The sequence below is a fragment of the Salmo trutta genome, chromosome 22 (genome assembly GCF_901001165.1).
Source record: "Salmo trutta chromosome 22, fSalTru1.1, whole genome shotgun sequence".
Classification (NCBI taxonomy): domain Eukaryota; kingdom Metazoa; phylum Chordata; class Actinopteri; order Salmoniformes; family Salmonidae; genus Salmo; species Salmo trutta.
Genome location: NC_042978.1, coordinates 27,542,576 through 27,564,173, shown reverse-complemented (window position 1 = coordinate 27,564,173; position 21,598 = coordinate 27,542,576). Strand labels below are relative to the sequence as shown.

Below are 21,598 nucleotides of genomic sequence, written 5' to 3'. Positions count from 1 at the left end.
GTTATCAACACCACACACATGATTATCCACAACAATCAACATATAAACAAGGTCACCAACAGCACACTACTACACATAGTGCAGGGGCCATCTACATTGTGACAGTACCCCCTGAACTTTGGGCAATGTTTTTCCATCTTAATAGAGTAACAGAGTCCTAAATAATGGGGTGTTCATTACCTCCTGAGGTAAAGCTTGTATGGTGTGTTGGTGAACCTCTGGAAGTCCCTCAGGGCTTTGATCTCCTTCCAGACCTTGATGATGCTCTTCAGCAGGGTTCTGTCCTTCTCCTGCTCAGTGTCCCGCAGCCTGCGAGTGTTCTTCACCTCCTGCTTATACTCAGATATCCTCTGCTGCATGACAGGAGTTAGGCCCTGCCTACCGTGGATCTCCAGCATGTTCCGAACAGCGTTCCTCAACCCATTCAGCTACAGTAGACATAAACCAGTATTAGACACCAATTCTTTGACTTTTACTTGAAGACACTCATCATTTACTTACTGAATAAACAAATCACACTAGAAATCTCTAGATCTAGAAAAGGAGAGGAGTCAGTTGAGGGTAAGTCAGAGTTGGTGCCAATGCTGAATAGCCTTAGTGCCAAATAGAATTAGTCATTGTATGTTCTGTGCTTTACCTTGGTAGTGAGGTGTTCCGTGATGTTCTTGTGCTGCCTGCTGAGGTGCTTGTCATAGAGCTGGGCCAGGCGTGCTCCTAGGACATGCTCCCGGCTGAAGAGGGGGTGATGGGAGAAGATGAGCCCTGAGACGTCCACATCCAGCTGGTAATCCCCGTTCGTGCCCCCTCCTCCTGCGATGTACTGACTGGCATGCTTTGACTTCAGCGCCTGTACAACAAAGGAACAGAGGTAATCAAACACTGGAACTCTAGAGAGTATCATACTACAGATGTAATCATATCTGCATATGTGTGTGGAGAGAGAACGAGACAGAGAGAAACAGACAGAGAGAGACCGAAAGAACGAAAGCGAAGATAAACGACATCATATAATAATAAGGAATTGTAGTAATAACTACATGACGAACCTAAACGGCGTTGTATTGTAACTCTTAACCTCCTGCAATAATACAGTCTTTGTTGTCCTGGTGAACTCATTTGACAGCTGGAGCTACTTCCAAACGTCACACTCATCAAGAACAATATTATTGCCAATTCATGTTGCCAAGCAGCAGGCTATAAAAAGAAATAAAGAGAGTTGCATACTCTATATACAAGCTCCCAATAATTTATTGGGTAAGCAGCAGTCTCTCAGTTCAGTGACACTGGGATTGAACATTCTGCAAGGTTGTTTGTGTAGAGAGCAATGTGCTTTGATGTTTATTAATGGATATTACGATAAGAGGATATGGCAGACGAGTGATTATTTTCCAGTGCAGAAACATGTCAGGTGCTATAGGACTAGTTTGAGTACTATAGATAGATAAGGATTACATGAGGTGAGCACAGTGGAGGTGTATCTTTGTTATACCAATATAATTAATTATATTGTCCATTTTAATTTACCTTCCTATAGACAGTCTGCAGAGCCGGGTCCAGGTCTTCCTCCATGTGGAACAGAGGGGGTCTGGTGGACGACTCTTTAATGGGGTCAGGCAGAGCTATGATCCTGCCGTCGTCCCCAAACCACTTCCTCCCCTGAGCAGATGAACAGTCTCTAAATTAGAATTGATGCTGACGTCGCCCACTTGGAGGTAAGTTTGTTATCAGAACACTAAAGCTCACATCATGTTCTAGTGGTACAGTGACACTTTTACCTGCTGTTGTTTCAAGACACGGTTCTCTAAGATGTTCTGATTGGTCAGGGATATGGGAGGCCTCTCCCCCACGTATAACCCCTCCTCCTCCAGATAACGGGGTTGCATGTTCTCTGGTACTTTACTGGAGGCTGGCACTGAAGCATAAATAGACAGAGCGTCAACATATATAGAGTAGACATTCACAGAGACCATCTTATAACACAATGATATATGCAGTGCGCACATAATGAGGAATGTGAGTTGAGATGGGCTGTGTTAGTTAGGGTTTGATACCTGTTCTTTGGTGTGGGTATGTTCTCCTGGGAATGGCTATGTTGGTGCACCTATCTCATACCAAGGACACTCCAGAGTTCCTGTTCAGACTTCAGGGGGATCTGCCCTTAAATAGCGAGCCTGGCTGACTGTCCTCCACAAGGGGGTCCTTAACCTGCTGTCCTAGCTGTAGGAAAAATTCTGTCTGGCCTCAGATTGATGTGGTTGCCTGTCTTCAGACTACCGGACTGGCTGCATTAGAGGTGTGGTTGGGGTAGGGTGGATACCTGCTCTGAGACTACAGGTCTAGTGGTGTTATAGTTCTGACTGTACAAAATAACAGGTGTGCTTTTATTGGGGTGGGTACCTGTCAAAAAGCTTGGGGTGAAGAGGAAGTCATTCTCACTCTGAAGACGCCTCTGGTAGCCCATGTACTCCGCCCTCTTCACCACCAGGAAGTCCTGTGCTGATTGGTCAATAATGAACAGATCCTCCTCTTCATCTTTCACTAGAGGAGCATCCTCATCCTGGGGTGGGAGGGGTCACAGAGGACAAGATGCATCAACACTACAGCCATACTGACGTTCTCACTAACAAAACATACCTCCATACTGACGTTCTCACCAACAAAACATACCTCCATACTGACGTTCTCACCAACAAAACATACCTCCATACTGACGTTCTCACCAACAAAACATACCTCCATACTGACGTTCTCACCAACAAAACATACCTCCATACTGACGTTCTCACCAACAAAACATACCTCCATACTGACGTTCTCACCAACAAAACATACCTCCATACTGACGTTCTCACCAACAAAACATACCTCCATACTGACGTTCTCACCAACAAAACATACCTCCATACTGACGTTCTCACCAACAAAACATACCTCCATACTGACGTTCTCACCAACAAAACATACCTCCATACTGACGTTCTCACCAACAAAACATACCTCCATACTGACGCCCTCCCCAGCAAAACATACCTCCATACTGACGCCCTCCCCAGCAAAACATACCGCCATACTGACGCCCTCACCAGCAAAACATACTGACGCCCTCACCAGCAAAACATACTGACGCCCTCACCAGCAAAACATACTGACGCCCTCACCAACAAAACATACTGACGCCCTCACCAGCAAAACATACTGACACCCTCACCAGCAAAACATACTGACGCCCTCCCCAGCAAAACATACCTCCATACTGACGCCCTCCCCAGCAAAACATACCTCCATACGGACGCCCTCCCCAGCAAAACATACCTCCATACGGACGCCGTCCCCAGCAAAACATACCTCCATACGGACACCCTCCCCAGCAAAACATACCTCCATACTGACACCCGCCCCAGCAAAACATACTGAAGCCCTCCCCAGCAAAACACACCTCCATACTGACGTTCTCACCAACAAAACATACCTCCATAAAGACGTCCTCACCAGCAAAACATACCACCATACTGCCGTCCTCACCAACAAAACATACCTCCATACTGCCGTGCTCACCAGCAAAACATACCACCATACTGCCGTGCTCACCAGCAAAACATACCACCATACTGCCGTCCTCACCAGCAAAACATACCTCCATACTGCCGTCCTCACCAGCAAAACATACCTCCATACTGCCGTCCTCACCAGCAAAACATAACTCCATACTACCGTCCTCACCAGCAAAACATACCTCCATACTGCCGTCCTCACCAGCAAAACATACTGCCGTCCTCACCAGCAAAAGATACTGCCGTCCTCACCAGCAAAACATACTGCCGTCCTCACCAGCAAAACATACTGCCATATTGAGGATCTTTGGGGTCTGTGTTATTAAAGAGTAACATCAACTGTTAAAGCTATTAACAGGATTCATGACTAATTGATTAATGATGACGTTTTTGGACATACTGTATGTTGTTCAAGGACACAAACTGATGTAATTCACAGAGAGGGGTGATGTGCCTATGCTGTGTGTTAAATCAGTGGTTCCCAAACTTTTTATAGTCCTGTACCCCTTCAAACATTCAACCTCCAGCTGCGTACCCCCTCTAGCACCAGGGTCAGCGCACTCTCAAATGTTGTTTTTTGCCATCATTGTAAGCCTGCCACACACGATACATTTATTAAACATAAGAATGAGTGTGAGTTTTTTTCACAACCCGGCTCGTGGGAAGTGACAAAGAGCTCTTATAGGACCAGGGCACAAATAATAATATAATAATCAATAATTTTGCTCTTTATTTGGCCATCTTACATATAAAACTTTATTTGTTCATAGAAAATGTGGAATAACTCACCACAGGTTAATGAGAAGGGTGTGCTTAAAGGACGCACATAACTCTGCAATGTTGGGTTGTATTGGAGTCTCAGTCTTAAATAATTTTCCACACACAGTCTGTGCCTATTAGGGTTGCAAATGGTCGGAAACTTTTCGGAAATTTCCGAAGTTAAGCTGGGAATTTGGGGAATTTTGCTTAAATTCATCAAAAAAGTTAGCTTATAACAGTGAACCTTTTTGTGGGATACACATAAGGCAATTCTAGGTCTTGTGGCATATTTTGGTTAAACTATCCCCAATTCAATGGAATTGCAACCCTCTGCATGCACAGTGCATTCTTCAATCACATGTACAGCAGATTCTCAAGATCTTGCACACTAATGAGATGCTATTGAGCCCACACTACTACACTGTCTGAGCCAAGGACTACATGCTTTCTGGTAAGTTGATTACAATACTGGGTGGGGTGAATATATTTTATATGACATACATGATTTTTTGTTAACTAGTAAATAGTAGCCTACAGCAAAGTGTGTTTTCAACAGAGTTCAAGTGAAGGTCAAGCAAATCATAGAGAAGGCAGACTGTATTGCAATCATCTAGGTATGTGAAGGGTCAAGTGATAGCAGCAATCTACCTCACCAAGCAAAGTGAGAAGAATAAGAGCACCACATTGAAGCTGCCCAGCAACACCCGTTGGGGTGGTGTTGTCATCACGTTTGACAATCTCCTGGAGGGGAAGGAGTCTCTCCCAGAAATGGCCATATCACAGTCTGCTGATATGGACAGCCCCATCAAGAGGATCCTCCTGGATGATGTATTTTGGGAAAGAGTGGTAAGCAGCCTGAAACTCCTGAAACTTATAGCAGTAGCCATTGCACAGATTGAGGGAGACAATGCCATCCTGTCTGATGTTCAGACTCTGCTTGCAGATGTAAGAGAAGAAATCCATAGTGCCCTGCCCACTTCACTGTTGCTCCAAGCAGAGGAAACTGCAGTTCTGAAATACATCAAAAAGCATGAAGACTTCTGCCTGAAGCCCATACACGCTGCAGCGTACATGTTGGACCCCAAGTACACTGGCAAGAGCATCCTGTCTGGTGCAGAGATCAACAAGGCCTATGGTGTCATCACCACCGTGTCTCGCCACCTTGGCCTGGATAAGAGCAAGGTTCTTGGCAGCCTGGCAACGTACACTTCCAAGTAAGGGCTTTGGGATGGAGATGCAATATGGCAGTCGTGCCAACATATCTCATCAGCCACCTGGTGGAAGGGACTTTGTGGATCTGAGGCTCTTTCCCCTGTTGCCTCCATCCTCCTCCAAATCCCACCAACATCAGCCGCCTCAGAGCGCAACTGGTCTTTGTTTGGGAACACACACACCAAAGCACGCAATAGGCTGACCAATACAAGGGTTGAAAAATTGGTGGCCATCCGGGCAAATTTTAGGCTTTTTGAGCCTGACAACGAACCATCCTCAACAAGGTTGGAAGATGACAGCGAAGATGAGGCCTCAGAGTCTGATGTTCAAGAGGTGGACATTGAGGAGGTCCAGGGTGAAGACATGGAAGCCTGAGAGGAAGACAACCAAAGCTTTAGTTTCTAGACTATCATTTTACAGAAGTATGTTGAAAACGTTTTTGGGAGATGTGATGGATCATTCAATATTCCCTTTCTTTTGTTGTTCAGTGAAATCATCCCATGTGAAGAGTCAACTCATTTAATTAAAGTTCAATTCGTAACTACATTTTTATTTCTATTGGAAGGATTTAATAATTTGCAATTATGTCTACTTATGATAAGGTAAAAGGTTTATGTTTCTGTCTCCATATAATATGGTAAATATATCCAATACAAAAAACATTACATTTAAATGGTATTCATTTACATAGATTTCCGTTAATACCATATATTCCCGTTGATTCCCATATATTCCCACCTCTGAATATTTCCCAAAATGTGCAACCCTAGTGCCTGTATTTAGTTTTCATGCTAGTGAGGGCCGAGAATCCACTCTCACATAAGACACTGATGCCCTTTGCAACCACGTACCTAACAGCGCGATTTGCCAAGGCAGGATACTCTGAGCGCAGCCCAATCCAGAAATCTGGCAGTGGCTTCTGATTAAATTCAATTTTCACAGAACTGCTTGTTGCAATTTTGATGAGGCTCTCTAGTTCAGATATTGGTAAGTGTACTGGAGGCAGGGCATGAAAGGGATAACGAATCCAGTTGTTTGTGTTATCCATTTCTGGAAAGTACCTGTGTAATTGCACACCCAACTCACTCAGGTGCTTCGCTACATCACATTTGATGTTGTCCGTAAGCTTGAGTTCATTTGCACACAAAAAATCATATGATGGAAAGACCTGTGTGGTGTCCTTGTTAATGCAGACAAAGAAGAGCTCCAACTTCTTAATCATAGCCTCAATTTTGTCCCACACATTGAATATAGTTGCAGAGAGTCTCTGTAATCCTAGATTCAGATCATTCAGGCAAGAAAAAACATCACCCAGATAGGCCAGTCATGTGAGAAACTCGTCATCATGCAAGCGGTCAGACAAGTGAAAATTACGGTCAGTAAAAAGAACTTTAAGCTCTCTCAATTAAAAAAAAAATGTGTCAATACATTGCCCTTTGATAACCAGCGCACTTCTGTATGTTGTAAAAGCGTTGCATGGTCGCTGCCCATATCATTGCTTAATGCAGAAAATACACAAGAGTTCAGGGGCCTTGCTTTAACAAAGTTAACCATTTTCACTGTAGTGTCCAAAACGTCTTTTAAGCTGTCAGGCATTCCCATGGCAGCAAGTGTCTCTCGGTGGATGCTGCAGTGTACCCAAGAGGCATCGGGAGCAACTGCTTGCATGCGCGTTACCACTCCACTATGTCTCCCTGTCATGGCTTTGGCACCATCAGTACAGATACCAACATGAGTAGCAGCTATGTTTGGCTACATACGGACCGTTAGTGGAATTCCCGCGAGAGAGTAACGTTTAATGTGATTGGATGTTAATTATTTTACTAGCCTACCTGTATTTAACATTGTGTTGTTATTTCGCTGAATACTAGATGGTTTCATTTTATTTTTGGCAGTGAAACGAGGCTACTCAGGTGAGAAAAAAACCTCACCCAAATGTATAGCCCCGTTGGAAAATATAAATGGACTGTTTGAAAATGTGAAGAAAAGAATTAGATTTTTTAAATTGTGAATCACATTTTGAATTAGCGTACTCCCGACGGCATTGTGCGTACCTCAGTTTGAGAATACCGGTCTTAAAACAATGTGGCTCAGACCTCTCTCACTAGCCAAGATCAAATGACAGACAGAAGAGAGAAATCTTTTCATCTGACATATGGTGCCTTCAGCGTCGATGCTGATCTAAGACCAGAAACACTGTCCTGTCAGGTTCCTAGCTGACTGGTTTAGGAGGGTCTCAGGGTCCCATATCTTTTACAACTAATTACACACAGATGCTGCAATCATTAGCATTCCATGGCAACAATATATGCTACCCATGCTACTTGTACTCTGGGAGTACGTCTACCCTTGTTTTCAGTCAGGGTTTCGGTCAATTACATTTTCATTCAGGAGATACATTAAAATTAAATGACTTGAAAATGGTTCATTATCTATGCTAGTTTTACCCGCTCCTCGTTCTCGCCTTTCTGTTCCCTGTCCACTTCAGTGACCTCTTCCTCCTCCTCTTCATCATTCTCCCCTTCTGTCCTTGGCCTTCTCTTCTTACAACCTTTGCCCGCCTCTTCAGGGGGTTCCGGGTCAAAGTTGAAAGTGAAAAAATTGTAGGCCTCCTCCGCTGTGGGTAAACCCGTCTCCGACTACATTTGCAATAAAACAGAGGACATTGATAAAATCCTTAACCTTAGTCATACAATCTATTAGATTACAAGAACCAAAGGAGAGCAGTTTGACCACTCACTATACTCTCTTTCCTGACACGCCTGACTGTCTCTCGGAACTTGACTTTGGTGTTGAGGGGAGAAGAGTGGTCATCTCTCCCCGCCCTGAGGTCTGGCTCTGTCTGTAAACATCAGCGGATCATAACCTTCACTTTCAGGCTAGTTAGCATAGTAAATTACATGCTTGAAAATATGGTTAATGAATTCTCCAATAAAAGATTATCACAGTACAGTGATTCTGGTACTGGACTACTATATGCACATAGACAGTGAAGAAAGTGAGTAGAAGTCCACAGTTAGGTCCTCACCTCTCTGTCAAACCTGGTGAGAGTGTCTCTGTCTCTGAGACTCTGCAAGCGACTAGCTGGCGCCTCCAAGGAAGCCTCCTGCTGTAGAAGACTTTCTGCTTTGGACTGATGAAGTGTATAAGAGACAATACATTTTCAATCCATTTCAATCAAACAATAAGATTTCTGGAGATTAAACAGGAAGTTTGGACCTGAACCCTTTGATAAGGAAATCGTACAAAGTTAGGAAACTCTGTAGTTAATCAATAATAAATGTTGAGTAGAGCGAGGCTGTGTTCACCCTGGCTGCCCTCAGCTTGTCTCTCATTCGCTGTCTCATGGCGGAGCTCTCTGAGTGGTTCGAGCTGGGCGCGGGTTTGGCCTGAGGCCGGGGTGGCAGGTCTGAGGGGAGAGACAGGTATGAAACAACACCTATGGGAGACAGAGTAGGGAGAAACTACCCTGGTGGTCCAGTCTGTTTGGGCTGTTAACCAACTCCTCTCTGTGATAGCTCATGGTCAAGCCAATTTATTGTTTGACAGCAATAGGCTAGGGAGGACCAGGTTAGAGGACATGCAGGATAGACAGTCTCACCTCCTCTCTGGGAGTGGGTGGGACTGGACACGATGACAGGCTTCTCTGGTTTGTCATCATCGTGGCTGATCTGTTGAACAGCAGTGACCTCCACCACTGTCTCATCATGGGACTCCACCACTGAGTCATCAGGTGTATCATCTGTAGACGCCTCCTCAAGCTAGGAGAGGGAGCAAGTGTCAACATTTTGTAAGAGGACCCATTTAATGAAACAGACAGATAATACTTTACTAGTAGCACTACTACTCTGTAATAACAGAGGGGTTTAAGTTTAAGACTATTAATCAACAAGAAAAGTGGTGATGGTTATAGCTAGGACTAGGAGCCAGTGAATGCTAAGTGTAATACCTTTTTCTTCCTCTTCTGTCTCTGAGCCTTCAGGTTGCGTCTCAGTGTATCTCCAGGCTCCTCCTCACCAGCTGTTAGCTCCTAATAATCCAATACAAACACACAGTTGGTGCAGTCATAGACATCCTACAATATTACAGGTAGGCCTGTGACTTTATATGAAGGCAGCTGCTGCTTTTCAGAGTGATAAAATATCCCCTTTGAGCAGGGAGAAAGAAAACAGAAGAAAAAGTAGAATGTTAGGAGAGAGGAGAGAACTACTATAGAACTCAGTGAACTCTACAGAGGAAAGAGAGAGAAGCAGTCTGGACACGTCTCTTAGTGAGGTGGTGAACAGCGCAGGTCAGAAGACTGCAGTCAGGAACACAGCACACAAGGTGACTACAGGCTAGCTAGGCCACAGCACAGCTACAGGGAGGCTACGGGAGAAAACACACCAACCTCCATAGTCGTCTGTCCTCTCTCCTTACTCTGCTTCTTGTCTGTTGGGACCAGAGCCTACCAGGCAGATCAGAGCACTTAGACAGAGCACTGGCAGTTTGTGTGTGTGGATGTGTATTCACATTTGCCTTCCTCAGTGCGTGCAGGTGAGACTTGCTTTCAAGACATGTTGAATCTTGTCAAAGCCTGTACTTCCTCTGTCTGGCAATAAAATACCTTGTATCTTATCTCTAGAGGCTCACAGCTGTATCAAAGTCTGTAAGATGGCGCTGGAGAAGAAGGCAGATGTTTTACGAGCCGCCAACCGATTGGGTTTTTTGTACGTTTATAACTTTTTTTTTACATATTTTGTACATAATGTTACCATCTCTTATGACCAAAAATAAATTCTGGACATCAGGACTGCGATTACTCACCACGGACTGGCAGAATCCTTTTTTTCCTTTAACGAGTCTGACGAGGCCGACGCGAACAATATACTGCTTTCTCAGGAACAGGCCCAGATGCCTGTGATTTGCGTGAAAAGGAGGCGAAGAAAAAGGGGCCGGAGGGCAGGCTGCCTTCTGAGAATTCATAGGCGATCTAATAAACCCCCACTTCCTTCCATTCTGCTAGCAAACGTGCAATCTTTGGACAATAAAATAGATGACCTAAGCGGACGATTAAACTACCAACAGGACATTCAAAACTGTAATATCTTATGCTTCACAGAGACGTGGCTGAACGACGACACTATCAACATACAGCTGGCTGGTTATACGCTGCACCGGCAGGATAGAACAGCGGCGTCTGGTAAGACAAGGGGCGGCGGACTATGTATTTTTGTAAATAACAGCTGGTGCATGATATCTAAGGAAGTCTCTGAGCTATTGCTCACCTGAGGTAGAGTATCTCATGATAAACTGTAGACCACACTACCGACCTAGAGAGTTTTCATCTGTATTTTTTGTAGCTGTTTACAAACGACCACAGTCAGAGGCTGGCACTAAGACAGCACTGAATTAGCTGTATTCCGCCATAAGCAAACAGGAAAACCCTCACCCAGAGGCGGCGCTCCTAGTAGCCGGGGACTTTAATGCAGGGAAACTTAAATCTGTTTTACCAAATTTCTATCAGCATCTAAAATGTGTAACTAGAGGGGAAAAAACTCTGGACCACCTTTACTTCACACACAGAGACGCATACAAAGCTCTCCCTCGCCCTCCATTTGGCAAAGCTGACCATAATTCTATCCTCCTGATTCCTGCTTACAAGCAAAAATTAAAGCAGGAAGCACCAGTGACTAGATCAATAAAAAAGTGGTCAGATGAAGCAGATGCTAAGCTACAGGACTGTTTTGCTAGCACAGACTGGAATATGTTCCGGGATTCCTCCGATGGCATTGAGGAGTACACCACATCAGTCATTTGCTTCATCAATAAGTGCATCGATGACGTCGTCCCCACAGTGACCGTATGTACATACCCCAACCAGAAGCCATGGATTACAGGCAACATCCGCACTGAGCTAAAGGCTAGAGCTGCCGCTTTCAAGGAGAGGGACTCTAACCCAGAAACATATAAGAAATCCCGCTATGCCCTCCGACGAACCATCCAACAGGCAAAGCATCAATACAGGACTAAGATCGAATCGTACTACACCGGCTCTGACGCTCGTCGGATGTGGCAGGGTTTGCAAACCATTACAGACTACAAAGGGAAGCACAGCCGAGAGCTGCCCAGTGGCAAGAGTTGCCCAGTGGCTCGCTTGAGGCAAATAACACTGAAACATGCATGAGAGCACTAGCTGTTCTGGAAGACTGTGTGATCACACTCTCTGCAGCAGATGTGAGTAAGACCTTTAAACAGTTCAACATTCACAAGGCCGCAGGGCCAGACGGATTATCAGGACGTGTACTGCGAGCATGCGCTGACCAACTGGCAAGTGTCTTCACTGACATTTTCATCCTCTCCCTGTCCGAGTCTGTAATACCAACATGTTTTAAGCAGACCACCATAGTGCCTGTTCCCAAGAACACTAACCTAACCTGCCTAAACGACTACTGACTCGTAGCACTCACGTCTGCAGCCATGAAGTGCTTTGAAAGGCTGGTCATGGCTCACATCAACACCATTATCCCAGAAACCCTAGACCCACTCCAATTTGCATACCGCCCCAACAGATCCACAGATGATGCAATGTCTATTGCACTCCACACTGCCCTTTCCCACCTGGACAAAAGGAACACCTATTTGAGAATGCTATTCATTGACTACAGCTCAGCGTTCAACACCATAGTCTCCTCCAAGCTCATCAATAAGCTAAGGACCCTGGGACTAAACAACTCCCTCTGCAACTGGATCCTGGACTTCCTGACTGGCCGCACCCAGGTGATAAGGGTAGGTAGCAACACATCCGCCACGCTGATCCTCAACACAGGGGCCCCTCAGGGGTGCATGCTCAGTCCCCTCCTGTACTCCCTGTTCACTCATGACTGCACGGCCAGGCACGACTCCAACACCATCATTAAGTTTTCCCATGACACAACAGTGGTAGACCTGATCACTGACAACAACAAGACAGCCTATAGGGAAGTCAAAGACCTGGCCGTATGATGCCAGGAAAACAACCTCTCCCTCAACGTAATCAAGACAAAGGAGATGATTGTAGACTACAGGAAAAAGTGGACTGAGCACACCACCATTCTCATCTACAGGGCTGCAGTGGAGCAGGTTGAGAGCTTCAAGTTCCTTGGTGTCCACATCACCAACAAACTAACATAGTCCTAGCACACCAAGACAGTCATGAAGAGGGCACGACAAAACCTCTTCCCCCTCGGGAGACTGAAAAGATTTGTCATGGGTCCTCAGATCCTCAAAAGGTTCTACAGCTGCACCATCGAGAGCATCCTGACTGGTTGCCTCACTGCCTGGTATGGCAACTGCTTGGCCTACGACCGCAAGGCACTACAGAGGGTAGTGCGAGTGGCCCAGTACATCACTGGGGCCAAGCTTCCTGCCATCCAGGACCTCTATACCAGACGGTTTCAGAGGAAGGCCCTAAAAATTGTCGGGTCTCCAGCCACCCTAGTCATAGACTTTTCTCTCTGCTACCGCACGGCAAGTGGTACCGGAGCGCCAAGTCTAGGTCCAAGAGGCTTCTAGACAGCTTCTACCCCCAAGCCATAAGACTCCTGAACACCTAAACAATTGGCTACCCAGACTATTTGCATTGCCTCCCCTCCCCCTCATTTACACCACTGCTACTCTCTGTTGTTATCATCTATGCATAGTCACTTTAATAACTACCTACATGTACATATTTCCTCAACTAACTGGTGCCCCCACACATTGACTCTGTACCGGTACCCCCCTGTATATAGTCTCCCTATTGTTATTTTACTGCTGCTCTTTAATGACTTGTTACTTTTATTTCTTATTCTTATCCGTATTTTTTTTAACTGTATCGTTGGTTAGGGGCTCGTAAGTAAGCAGTTCACTGTAATGTCTACACCTGTTGTATTCGGCGCATGTGACCAGTAAAATTTGATTTGATTTCAATTGAATGTAGAGTAATGGTAGGCACATAGTGGGTTAGTTGTGTTTCTAGAGTGAAGCGCTATGACAACAATACATTTCGAGATACTCTCAAAACCTCAGCAACAAGTTAGTCCGTTAATAATCAAGGACTGAGCGATTGTATATGACTGTATATTATGCATTACCTGGGTATCTGTATCCACGTCGTCTTTGACCTGCAGAGTCTGTTGTAGCGCCCGTCGTTTCCTTCGTAATTTCTCCCGAAGATCACTGAAATAGAGGACAGTTTCACAAGCAAATTAGGCCGGCTATGCATAGTCTTTCTATTCATTCAACAAGAAATAATACTATGGTCAGGGAAACCCAATGCAAATGCTAAGTAAATATGTTTCTAAAAATAAAAAGTTAAAGCAATTTGACAGTTACCTTGAGGAGGCCATATTGATGATGGCTTGGTTTTAAACTTTAAACCTACTGGTATCCCTAATGAGAACCGCTACATTATATCCTGTCGAACGAGCTTGAATCTGCAATGATACATTGCAACAGTTTAATTTGAGCGTGCAACAAATGAAACATTGTAACCGGTACTAGAGCGTGTAACAAATAATCAACAATGTAACAAAATGTACTGCTCTGTGGAACAAAGGCGAACAAACATTCTATAACGTAATTTAGCTAGGTAAAAGCCCTCGAGCTCAGACAATGGTGTGAAAACGCTATAATATTTAGCCTACAGTCCATTGGGCTGATAAACAACTACAAAGGTAACCTCTGGTAATATTATAAGACAACTAGGTTATTCGATATACAAAAACTGAAGACTATGCGTACAGACCTAGAGGTAAAAAGACTATCCATTGGACAACAAAAAATGTGACTAATTTCTCCCTCTTGATAACTAGAACATGCAGGCTTACGGCTATTGCTGCTGCTTAGTAACGAGATCAACTACTCCTCGAACAACCTTGCAAACAGCATTGGTTAACCCTAGTATTGTATCCTGTTCTCGCCCACACATCTAGGATTTTCATTGATGCACGGATTTGTCAATCATCGAACAGTGATTGCGTCACATTCTACGGTGTCCGTAAAGTCTCACAGGTTTGCCTCCGTTTGTCGAATGGTATCTCGATGCGTACTGCAGTTGCTCAGCGGATCAATCTTCATGGTCTTTCATGGTCCCCACTCCCCCTCATTTGGTGATTTGAATGGAAGATTGTGTGGATTAACATCATGATATTAGACTATTCAAATGAACAATTACGATGTACAATAATTACATGTGTCATAGAAAATATTCCTCTAAATCCAATAATCAAATACCAGATCAGTAAGGAAATATTCTTGTCTTATAGGTTATTAACTAAGTTCTGGCAAGACTATTTGGCAACATTGTATCTTCCCATCAGTTTAGATCCAAAAAGGGATGAACACTGCATAGTTTAGTAACACTCTCCAGAAGCACACATGCAACAGGGACCCCCTCCCTCTCTTCTCTCTCATATATGTGTTTTAGAACTATATTTCCCCAAAGGCTCTACATGCTACAGCTGAATTAGAAACAACACACACACACGCCCCTCATGTCGATACAGATTTGTTTCCGTGTTTATGGGCTCCCAACCTCTTCATACTTCCATACTCACCTGCAGAATTTTTATTAAATGAGAAAATACCTATTTTCCGATGGTAAACATAACAGGAACACAAATAGCTTCTCAAATTTGAGTGATCATGCCAAAAAACACACAGGGAAGAGTCCAAGACACACTGCTTTCAATCAGCTGGACCAGACCACAATGGTAATCTCTGGATAGTAGAGATACAGTAGATGACTTGATTACTTGTCTGCAGTCAGACTATCTGCCATACCAATAGTGTTATGTGGGATATTATGAAGATAGTGAAGTGTAATGATTGTGCTGATAGGGATGAAGTGGTTTATTACAGCCAGTGTTCAGTAATGTGTTTAACACCTGTGTTACATTACACTTTTGGGATTGAGCATGTATATCATATCACCACACTCAAAAACAGTACAGTACTTGTGCCTTAAACTCTAATCGTATTCAACTAATACTATTCAATACTTTAGAAAATAAGGTACAGGGCAGACTCATTACTGACTGAAGTAAATATCATAACATGTATTCATGAAACATATAAATCATAGCTTATTATCACTTAGATACTTAGATATTTTTCTCCCAAAAACATTGCTTACATCTGGAATGAATTGTGACTAATGATAAGAGAAAAAGTTACAGACTCACAAATATCATACCCCCAAGACAACCTTTACAATAATGGGGAGGTTAGCATTTTTAAATTTATGCCTCTGTAACTTTCTCACTCATCATTACTCATGATTTATTCAGGATTATCTGTAATCATGGTAGCATCCACTTTAATGTAGAAGTGTTTAGAAACATATTATATTCTTATTTACAATAAAAGTGACTCCAAAATGACACAATACATTATTTACCATTATTTTCTATTGGCCACATAATAATCTGGAACACAACCAAAACAAACAGCAAATGCATCCAACAAATTTGTAGAGTCAGAAGCTTGATGTAATCATTGCGTGCTATCAATAGGGAGCAAATACATAACTTTTTACTACTTTAATACACATATAAGTGAATTTGTCCCAATACTTTTGGTCTGCCAAAATAGGGGGGCTATGAACAAAAAGTGCTGTAATTTGTAAACGGTTCATCCGATATGGATGAAAATATCCTCAAATTAAAGTTGACAGTCTGCACCTTAACCTCATGTATCATTTTAAATCCAATGTGCTGGAATACAGAGCCAAAACAACAACAACAAAAATGTTGCTGTCCCAATACTTTTGGAGCTCACTGTATTTATATAGAATATAAATAATACATGATGAAATAGATACTGTAAATGCATCAAGGGGAGGCTATAAACTCAGTCCTCTCAGTTCTTTAGTGAATGTAATAAGTCACTATGCGTAGTCCTCTGCTAGTGAGTCCAGGTAGTTGGTGTCTGCATAGATCAGGAATCCAGAGAACAGGCTGTCAGACCACCCTGCGTCTGCAAACAGGCCATTCTGGTCCTTGAAGAAGATCTCCAGCCACACCTCGTCTTCTGGGTTCAGGAACATTACTAAGGACCCGGAGGCCACGTCATGGTTTCCTGTGTTTGCGTCAAATGTCTTGATGCGGTACTGTCCGTTCTGCACCAGCCCGATGGCCAGATGCTTGTTGGCCAGTGTGATGTCATAGGAGAAGTAGTAGATGCCTGGGTAGGCACAGATGAACTTGCCAGTCTCTGGGTTGTAGTGGCCCCCCTCGTTGAAGAGGACCTTGTTGAACTTGATAGGTTCCTTCTCAGCAGGGTAACTGCTGGTGATTCCCACAGAGAAGGCTGCTTTAGGCACCAGGCTGCCACACCGGCAGACTCCTGCCATCCCCCTTGGCCCTCGCTGGCCCTTGTCCCCTTTCTTCCCAAGGGGCCCTGGAGGACCCGGTAGGCCCCCGTCACCGCTCTCTCCACCAGGACCCCTCTTCCCACCGGGACCCCGGTCACCCCGCTGGCCAAGTTTACCCGTTGGGCCGACTTTCCCCTTTACCCCTGAAATGGAGACAGTTGGTGTTCTGACTGACTGTAACTCCAGCTGTGTATTGCCATTGACACATACTTGAACAGTTATTATCACATTTGATCAGCATTGTTGGATTATTTGTAATATGAGTAAGCTGATTTTCTGCGCATGTAAAACACTACTATTTAAGGATTAGTGAATAGGCTCAGTGCCAGTGGTGTAAAGTACTTAAGTAAACATACTTTAAAGAACTACTTAAGGAGTTTTTTGGGGTATCTGTACGTTACTTTGCTATTTATATTTTTGACAACTTTTACTTTTACTTCACTACATTCCCAAAGAAAATAATGTCATTTTTACTCCTGACACCCAAAAGTACTTGTTACATGTTGAGTGCTTAGCAGAACAGAAAAATTGTCAAATTCACACACTTATCAAGAGAACACATGGTCATCCCTACTGTCTCTGATCTGGCAGACTCACTAACCACACTTATCAAGAGAATACATGGTCATCCCTACTGTCTCTGATCTGGCAGACTCACTAAGCACACTTATCAAGAGAACACATGGTCATCCCTACTGTCTCTGATCTGGCAGACTCACTAACCACACTTATCAAGAGAATACATGGTCATCCCTACTGTCTCTGATCTGGCAGACTCACTAAGCACACTTATCAAGAGAATACATGGTCATCCCTACTGTCTCTGATCTGGCAGACTCACTAAGCACACTTATCAAGAGAACACATGGTCATCCCTATTGTCTCTGATCTGGAGGACTCACTAAACACAAATGCATCGTTTGTAAATGATGTCTGAGTGTTAGTGTGTACCCCTGGTTATCCGTACATTTTAAAAACAAGAAAATGGTGGCGTCTGGTTTGCTTTATATTAGGAATTTGAAATTATTTAGATTATTTAGACAAATACTTTTAGACTTTTACTCAAGTAGTATTTTACTGGGTGACTTTTACTTGAGTAACTTTCTATTAAGGTATCTATACTTTTACTCAAGTATGAAAATTGACTACTTTTTCCACCACTGCTCAGTGCCTCACAGCCATCCTCGGTTATTATGTCGCCCTTGGTCCAGCCACAATCTATATTTGACTACTGCACTGACTGTTGTATAGTGTCGTCAAATCTGGGATTGTATCAAACCAAACCATCACACAATAATTGTATTGGAGCTAGGAAAGAATGGACAGGATGCATGTGTATGCATGTACTGAATGTGTGAAACAATGTGTGCTATTCTGATGTGTGTGTGAGAAAGAGTCCGTGTGGTATTTGCATACCAAGGTTCCTTTTAAATGTGTAAGTCTGTAAAAGAACATCATGCAGAATGCAGGTACTGTGAGCCTGACATTTACAGGTCATTGATATAGTACGTATTGGATCTGATACTAATACAAGGTTTATCTTAAAGCCACGTTGCACTTGGATGACTCTAACAGACACTGACAAAAACAAAAAAAAACAGGCGGTGATTTAACTTTGTTCTTCCAAATATTTCAGCTTCCTTGACCCATATAAAATATTATCTTTTGGATCACTCCAAAGGCAGGAGAACCAGGCATCCAACCATTGGGAAAAATATGAACACACCCCAAATAAAGGGAACTGCCTGGGAAGCTCAGACACATAGAAACCTTGGTCTTAGAAAAACACCTGGTAGAGGTAGTTTTGATTTAAACCACACATCACGTAACTTTTTCTGTCTGGCTCATGGTCTCCCTGGTGAAATGTGGCTGTGTAGCTGATGTAGTTTGACCATGATTAATAAACACCATTTCAGAGATCACTGGAGGGTCACATTTGTCCTCTACATCAATCACTGAAGCCTCTTTAATGTCCTGAGAGCAAACCCATCTGCAGGGCAGATTCAGATTGTGAAATGCTTGGGTTAGGATAATTAAGAAGGACTGAAATGTATTTTTGGTGGTGTAAACTTGTCTTTCGATGCAATCATTATAATGTTTATATATTTACTTACTGCCAAAAGGCCATGGTGTGTTCATGGAGGTAAAGTAGACAATAAGTAAATATACAGTAGGAGTCAATATTTGAACTGTGTGCAGGGGCGTCTAATACCCCAAAAATCTGAGGGGGCACAAAGTACGTGAGGATGGCTGGGGGGTTGATCTGGAGGGGGCAAGGTCTCCTGTCTGTAAGTTGGAGAATTTTGCATTTTTCACCTGAAACAGCTTTTTCCTGCAATCTAGAGCCATAATCATTATGCTTAATTCTATGTTAAAAATATGTTTATTTTTCTTCATATCTAATCAGATCTCTTGAGCTGTCTGTATCTTCCTGAGGGGTGGCACTTTTAAAAAAAGAAACTAAATATGCTTCTCTGCAATCTTCAGTACATTTAGTAATTCCTTGCTTTTCTAAAGTCTATTAACCTTGCCAGCATGCAAGCCAGCTAAGATACAGTAGTTCGACAAGCTAGCTACTCTAACTTGATTATATATTTTTTTAATGATTATTGTGCCCCTGTGCTACTTATGGGCATGACGCCTCTGATTGTGGGTATGTTTTATGGAGTTAGATAAGGTCAGTACTGTACCTGCTCCACCCTTCTCTCCTTTCTCTCCTCTCCTGCCATCTCTGCCATCTCTTCCTGGGATTCCTACGCTCCCGTTGGCCCCTGGAGGCCCGTTGGGGCCAGGTTTACCTGGTGTCCCTGGCAACCCCGGAACACTGCAGATCAGACGAGGTGGAGCTCCTCTCACCTTGGCCTCCAGCAGCTGACCAATCACACACTGGCACAGAAAGGCCACGCCTACCAACCGCCACATCCTCAGCTCTGTAGAGAGAAAAGAAAACAACCGCCACCTCATCAGACCTACTGTAGAGTATGTGATGCACAACCTCAAATGACCACATTCACAAACGGGTGACATTCTCTTATAATGGCAGAGTGTGCATGATCTGAGTGCATATTAATCTAACAAATCTAGAAATGTTCTTCTAAGTTGAGAAACAGCGCAGTTTAGATTCCAGTTATTAGATACGACCAGAAATGAAAACACAGCAGTGTCCTGGCGGGAGAGGAGCATGTTCTAGTGCCAGCTAGCCAACAGACAGACTGAGATAAGATCGGAGGGACTAAACACAGGAACCTGCTAAAATAATAAGCATTAGACACAGCACTATAAAACACAGCAGATTCCCCTGTAAAATAACATATGAAGGAATCAAGATCACGCACCGCACCTCTCTCCTGCCAAACTACAGCCACAGAGCCAGATGTGGGTCCTAATGGACAACGCTGCGTTTTGGACTATCTTTTTCTCTTCCTCTCTGTTGTCAGCCCCCCCAGTCGCATTAATGTGTTAGCGGCTGCAGCAGTGAGAGAAGCCTTTGCCTCGCTTCCAAGCCAATTCCATTTTGTCAATGCATTCCTTAGTTATGACACAACAGCCAGAACAACTATGTCAGAGCAACCCAAGGCTGAAATAACCCTCTGGACACAGACACGCACAGAAACACAGCCATGTTATCTGCTCTTGGATCTAAGAAACATTGACAGAACACAATAACAATCAAGTTATTGAATGAGTTGATGATTGCACTTAGCAATGAGATAGATTATGGTTTAGAAAGAGAGCGAAAGAAAGGGAACTTTGGTTCTGTAAGGACTGGGCAGCAAACCAGGGGTCATCAAGTGACTATGGGCGGGATATAAGAGACCTTTCATGGAAACCTTTCTCCCCTGCAACCAATACTGTAGCTAGATACCATACTGTAGCTGGATACCATACTGTAGCTAGATACCATACTGTAGCTGGATACCATACTGTAGCTAGATACCATACTGTAGTTAGATACCATACTGTAGCTGGATACCATACTGTAGCTGGATACCATACTGTAGCTTGATACCATACTGTAGCTGGATACCATACTGTAGCTAGATACCATACTGTAGTTAGATACCATACTGTAGCTGGATACCATACTGTAGCTAGATACCATACTGTAGCTGGATACCACACTGTAGATAGATACCATACTGTAACTAGATACCATACTGTAGCTGGATCCCATACTGTAGCTGGATCCCATACTGTAGCTAGGTACCATACTGTAGCTGGATACCTTACTGTAGCTGGATACTATACTGTAGCTGGATACCATACTGTAGCTAGATACTATACTGTAGCTAGGTATCATACTGTAGCTAGGTACCATACTGTAGCTAGATACCATACTGTAGTTAGATACCATACTGTAGCTGGATACCATACTGTAGCTAGATACCATACTGTAGCTGGATACCACACTGTAGATAGATACCATACTGTAACTAGATACCATACTGTAGCTGGATCCCATACTGTAGCTGGATCCCATACTGTAGCTAGGTACCATACTGTAGCTGGATACCATACTGTAGCTGGATACTATACTGTAGCTGGATACCATACTGTAGCTAGATACCATACTGTAGCTAGGTACCATACTGTAGCTGGATACCATACTGTAGCTGGATACTATACTGTAGCTGGATACCATACTGTAGCTAGATACCATACTGTAGCTAGGTCCCATACTGTAGCTAGATACCATACTGTG

General features: G+C 43.6%; 2 protein-coding genes across 7 annotated transcripts in view; both read right to left on the bottom strand.

Annotated features, from left to right (window-relative positions):
* cc2d2a (coiled-coil and C2 domain containing 2A) overlaps positions 1-14,467 on the bottom strand; it is a 31,807-nt gene extending 17,340 nt beyond the window's left edge. For 2 of the 5 annotated variants that reach the window (XM_029707509.1, XM_029707507.1), the window contains exons 1-15: positions 14,269-14,467; positions 13,857-13,957; positions 13,616-13,700; positions 9,913-9,969; positions 9,472-9,552; positions 9,124-9,283; positions 8,831-8,931; positions 8,551-8,655; positions 8,263-8,364; positions 7,970-8,161; positions 2,398-2,557; positions 1,776-1,912; positions 1,525-1,656; positions 638-847; positions 181-428 (exon numbers count right to left, since the gene is read on the bottom strand). In XM_029707509.1, the coding sequence (XP_029563369.1) occupies positions 181-428; positions 638-847; positions 1,525-1,656; positions 1,776-1,912; positions 2,398-2,557; positions 7,970-8,161; positions 8,263-8,364; positions 8,551-8,655; positions 8,831-8,931; positions 9,124-9,283; positions 9,472-9,552; positions 9,913-9,969; positions 13,616-13,700; positions 13,857-13,870 (1,784 nt within the window). In that variant the 5' untranslated portion in view covers positions 13,871-13,957; positions 14,269-14,467. Of the gene's footprint in view, positions 1-180; positions 429-637; positions 848-1,524; positions 1,657-1,775; positions 1,913-2,397; positions 2,558-7,969; positions 8,162-8,262; positions 8,365-8,550; positions 8,656-8,830; positions 8,932-9,123; positions 9,284-9,471; positions 9,553-9,912; positions 9,970-13,615; positions 13,701-13,856; positions 14,189-14,268 lie in introns of those variants that run through there. The other 3 variants (XM_029707504.1, XM_029707506.1, XM_029707505.1) reach the window with 3 other exon arrangements.
* An 886-nt stretch (positions 14,468-15,353) lies between these two features.
* Positions 15,354-20,538, bottom strand: LOC115158503 (complement C1q tumor necrosis factor-related protein 7). Of its 2 annotated transcripts, XM_029707512.1 has the most exons (3): positions 20,237-20,538; positions 19,587-19,826; positions 15,354-17,039 (listed from the first exon to the last, which is right to left on the bottom strand). In XM_029707512.1, exons 2-3 carry the CDS (start codon positions 19,816-19,818, stop codon positions 16,411-16,413), a joined length of 861 nt encoding a protein of 286 aa, XP_029563372.1. In that variant the 5' UTR covers positions 19,819-19,826; positions 20,237-20,538; the 3' UTR covers positions 15,354-16,410. The 2 variants fall into 2 exon arrangements, with proteins under 2 accessions (XP_029563372.1, XP_029563371.1); XM_029707511.1 differs by lacking the exon at positions 20,237-20,538 and having other exon boundaries at positions 19,587-20,223.
* Between the last annotated feature and the right edge of the window lie 1,060 nt (positions 20,539-21,598).

Coding starts and splice junctions, on each gene's coding strand:
- LOC115158503 (XM_029707511.1), bottom strand. CDS start 19,923: ATGTCACCCGTTTGTGAATGTGGTCATTTGAGGTTGTGCATCACATAC. Junction 17,040..19,586: donor AGGAGAGAAGGGTGGAGCAG/GTACAGTACTGA, acceptor TCTCCATTTCAG/GGGTAAAGGGGAAAGTCGGC.